Consider the following 4,974-nt stretch of genomic DNA (forward strand, 5'->3'; position numbering starts at 1 on the left):
ACTCTGAAGGATATGTTGTATCTGGGTACAAAGTGATTCTGTTTGAATTGAAGACCTCTAAGAAGCGGAGATGTTGTCACTGACACTTAGATACAGTCAAAGGGAAGATCATGAGACCTCCTTTTTTAAAGCAAAAGTGTCAGAAGAGGCTGAAACCTGAGCAAGAATGGTCACAGTCAAGGACAGAGCAGTGACGGGTCCCAGGGGAAGGAGGGTAGACTTTCACCTCACTTCTCCATGGCGGGAAGTGCTCTGTAACATTGGGTTGCATTAATTTGTGGCAGTGATGGTCAGCCTCCTCATCAGCTAGAGCCTGGGGGTCAGGGAGGCCGTGTGCACACACCGGAGCCAGAGCAATGGAGGAACCCTGAGGGTCTGTCACCCCTGTCTATGTCACAAAGTAAGAGATCTGTCTGGTGTCTTGGATTCCTTGGGACCAGTGCCATGGTAACACTCCATGTATTTGCCACACCCTGTGCATGAGAAGGCTACCTCAGGTCAGCGCTCACCAAGAGCTTCACAGGGGGAGTGACAGACACTGGGGTGTTCCTGCTCCTGATGTCCCAAGGCCCAGCCCGCACCCTAGATTGTTGGAAACCTCCATTGGGGTGAGAGGACAGAGGACACAGTCTGGGCCTGGGTGCTCAGTAAACCCATCCACGAGGAACCCCGTGGCTTTGAGTGCTGTCAGCTGTAAAAGGGTCTCATCCATGGTCCCACCTCATCCCCTTCCGTGGAGCAGGCTCCACATTGTCCCAGCAGCGGTGGAGTGTCCCAACCCCCTCAGGTCCCGTAGAAAGATGTGCTGGACTCAGACAGCAAACCACATCTGCTCTTGACTCACTACCGTCTCCTGGACATCACCCCTGAAGGGACAGGCACCTGTGAGAGAGCAGGTCATCTTTGTCAGTATTCTCCCCGAGCCTGGGTCCTCACACAGCATCTCACATCAGGTGCCTCGAGCCGGGGACACAGTGCTCCTCGGCCGCCCTGCACACAGGAGCCTGGGAGGGACAGGAAGGTCACTGCTCCGACCCTGAAGGAAGGAATCCACACTGTGGATGATGGAGCTCCCACTGGGATGGCCCTGGGGACCCGATGAAGGTAAATGTTAATGAATCTCACTTCCCTTGTGTGAAGACAGAGGGCGGCTCCACAGGCTCTCGTTTTATCACATTGATGATGAGGCAACACCAGTGTCGTAATGGGTTATTTTATTCTTGCTTTATTTTCTCTGATAGGATTTCAGAAACACTGAATGAAAAAAACATGAATAGACACATTATGAACCAGAAAGTACTTCCAAGTACAGTTCGTGTATATCTAAGTAATGAAAAAATGATTAAATTGTCATGGAGCAAGATTCTAAACAGGCTGATGTTTATGTCCCATGTACCCATGTTATGTGTCACTGTGAGTAGCATTATTGTGCCCAATCACATCACACAGTGACAGCCTGGTCCTCAGGTTGGAGCCCCGCATTGATCGAAGCTCCTTTGGATTCAGAGAAGCAGCTGGGGACCCCAGAGCCCTGGTGCTTATCTGAGTCTGATTTGTTATACAGAAAAGTTCTGGGGAAGGGGAGAGTTTCAGGCTTCTGCTGAAACCACTGTGTATATTTGCTGCCAACACTGATGTCACCTCTCATGATGCAGGTGATTTTCATTGAATTCCCAGAGATGCAGAGAGGGAGGCTGGCTGAGGCAGCACAGGCTGGGACAGGGGACCTGCGAACATACATGGCACATGGGACAAGTAATTCTAAGGGTCTGAGTCAAAGTGCTCAGGCTGAATATTTGTCCTGTGTCTGTCACGCCTGTCCCCACTGTGCACTGAGAGAGGGGCACAGGAGCAGAGGGGTCTGGGCCATGGTGCTCACAGCCCCTTCTTAGGACACAGAGCTGGGGCTGGGCAGCCCAGACCTCTCTTACCCCTCCCAGCTGGCCTCACAGAGGAGGGACTGCTCATGCACATAGGCCCCATCCTGCCCCTCTTCTAGGGGAGCCCAGTGATGGTCAGGGAGCCTAAATTGCCAGACTCAGAGCCAAAGAATCAGCTGAGGACTCCTGAGGGTCAACTGATATCCTAAGAGAAGGAAGCAGTTATCAGAGGAGTGGGGATGGCCCAGGGGAACCCATTTCAGGGAGACAGCAGGTTTTTGTCTCACTTCCCCACAGGCCTGCAGCACTGTGCGAGCACTGAGACTCTTGTCATAGGACTGGCAGTAATAATCGGCCTCATCCTCAGCCTGGAGCCCAGCGATGGTCAGCATGCCTGTGCTGCCAGATCGGGAGCCAGAGAATCTGTCGGGGACCCCCGAGGGACGACTGCTACTGTCATAGATGAGTTTGGGAGCTGTTCCTGGGAGCTGTTGGTACCATTGCACAGGGTAACCATCCCCGATGTTGGAGCTGCTCCCAGTGCAGGAGATGGTGACCCTCTGTCCTGGGGACCCAGACACTGAAGGCGGCTGAGTCAGCACAGCCTGGACCCAGGATCCTGGAAGAGGGAGAGACACAGAGATGGTGATTCTGGGTCGAGAGAAAAGAAGAGGAAGCAGACACCATGAGTCTTTCCAAGGTTCTTTCCCTTGTCCCCTTATCCAGTCACCTGTGCAGAGAGCAATGAGGGTGAAGAGGAGAGGGGACCAGGCCATGGTGGGGATCATCCCTAAGTCCTGTCTCTGTGGCCCCACAGCTGAAGCAGAGCTTCCCCCACATCTCTCCCTGCCCCTCTTCACACTCTGCAAGGGGGAGGGGCACTCATGCAAATGAGAGTCTTCCCCCAGGTTTTTTAATCTTCACTAGATCCTGTGCCTGAAGGGGTAAGACTCTGTGAGGTGACAGCTGTGAGCCCTGAGCAGAGAGCCTCAGGCAATGCCAAGTAACAGGTCCCAGCTCTGATTCCCCCAGACCTTCAGAAACAGTCCCGGTGCGCCCCCTGGTGCCAAGGCCTAGGTACAGCATGGTGTGACATGGGGACTAAGGCCCATCAGAGACAGCTCCTGCCTCCCCAAAGCCCTGTCCACTGACCTCTGCTTTAAGGGAGCACAGGTGTCCCCTTACATGACCTCACCATCACTTCAGGACACGTTTTATATTCTATGCAGACTCCTCAGGTGATTCTTTCCACGAGGCCTTTGGCTGTTCAGTGGTCAGAACTGAGCTTGTTTTATTTATGTTATTTTTCTTACAGCAGGATCAGGTGAAGAGCAGTGACTGTCCCATGGAGGCGTGTTCCTTTTCCTTATTGTTAGATTTATCCTTAAGTGTTTTTTATTTCTTTTTATTTATTTATTTATTTATTTTTATTTTTTTTTACAGGGACAGAGAGAGAGTTAGAGAGAGGGATAGACAGGGATAGACAGACAGGAATGGAGAGAGATGAGAAGCATCAATCATCACTTTTTTGTTGCAACACCTTAGTTGTTCATTGATTGCTTTCTCATATGTGCCTTGACCTTGGGGCCTTCAGGAGACCGAGTAACCCCATGCTTGAGCCAGCGACCATGGGTCCAAGCTGGTGAGCTTTTGCTCAAACCAGATGAGCCCACGCTTAACCTGGCGACCTCAGGGTCTCAAACCTGGGTCCTCCGCATCCCAGTCCGACACTCTATCTACTGCGCCACTGCCTTGACAGGCAAGTGTTTTTTATTTCAATGCCAATATACACTGAATTTGTTTGTTTGTTTTTTTTATTTATTTTAGAGGGAGACAGACAGACAGACAGACAGAAAGCGAAAGAGATGAGAAATATCAACTCATACTGTCAACAACTTAGTTGTCCATTGATTTCTTTCTCATACGTGTCTTGACCAGCAGGATCCAGCCAAGCCAGTGATTCGTTGCTCAAGGAAGTGACTTTGGGCTCAAGGGAATGAACATGGAGTCTTATCTATGATCCCACACTCAAGCTAGCAGCCTCAGGTTTTGAAACGGGGTCATCAGCGTCCCAGGCTGACGCTCTATCCACTGTGCCATCGCCAGGTCAGGAACTTTTAATTTTTGATGGTTCATGAGGGAAAACCTATGAAAAGCTAATAGATTTTCTGTTTTGAGTAATTCAACTATTTCCTAAAAACGTGACAACAGATGTTACTCTAGGTTATACTTGGTCCCAGTTAGAGCAAGAATGACTACCGTGGTCAGGGCAGCACAGAAAGGTTTTAGTCTCATTTCCCCGTGACTCTGGAGCACTGTGTACATATCACTGTTACTTCCCATGTAGCACAGTAACAGCACACCTCGTCCTCAGGGAGGAGCTCAGAGATGAGCAGGAGCCCAGTATTGGCCGCGGTGTCTTTGGATCCATACTTATGTAGTACGAAAAGAGATACTGAGAGAGTTTCTTGGCTTCTGCTGGGACCAGTCTATACCATAGCTGCCAACACTGACGCCACTGCTCAGGGTGCAGGTGAGTCTGGCTGATGCTCCAGGAGATGCAGAGAGGGAGGGTGGCTGAGTCAGCACAGGCTGGGACAGGGAACCTGCTGACACAGCACTTGTGGGTGAAGGGTCAGGAACTCAACAAAATATTAGGATGCTCAGTGTCTTCAGGACCTGTCCCTACCTGCGCAGTGAGAGAGGAGCATGAGGAGGAGAGGGGTCCAGGCCACGGTGCTCACAGCCCTGAGCCCACAGTGGGGCTGGGCTGCCCTAGGCCTCCTTTTCTTCTGAACCCTCTGCCGGAGGAAGGGTTGTCCAGGCAAATATGTCCCTCAGTGACCACCAGCCCCTCCCTGAGTATTGTTGATGAACTCAGCTCACACCTCAGACTCAGGCGGAGCAAGTTTGTGTCTCCCTTTGGGGGGCCCTGGGAGGAAGCAGCTACTGAGATCACACAGAGTTGGTACTTCCTGATGAGGAGCTACTGAGGCCTCATCAAGGAGCACAGGGCCCAGGCCTGATACCCACACTATAATAAGTGAATGGTTCTCAGGATTTGGGTAGAAATTTTAGGACAGTCCCACAGCAC

At 51.3% G+C, this 4,974-nt stretch overlaps 1 gene segment (V, D, J or C); it reads right to left on the reverse strand.

Moving 5' to 3' along the window:
• Positions 1-1,637: 1,637 nt before the first annotated feature.
• Positions 1,638-2,669, reverse strand: LOC136391863 (immunoglobulin lambda variable 1-40-like). The segment is given in 3 exon segments: positions 1,638-1,727; positions 2,168-2,499; positions 2,611-2,669. Coding segments are annotated over 3 exon segments (480 nt in total).
• Positions 2,670-4,974: the final 2,305 nt, after the last annotated feature.

This window comes from Saccopteryx leptura, chromosome 2, assembly GCF_036850995.1.
Source record: "Saccopteryx leptura isolate mSacLep1 chromosome 2, mSacLep1_pri_phased_curated, whole genome shotgun sequence".
Lineage (NCBI taxonomy): Eukaryota > Metazoa > Chordata > Mammalia > Chiroptera > Emballonuridae > Saccopteryx > Saccopteryx leptura.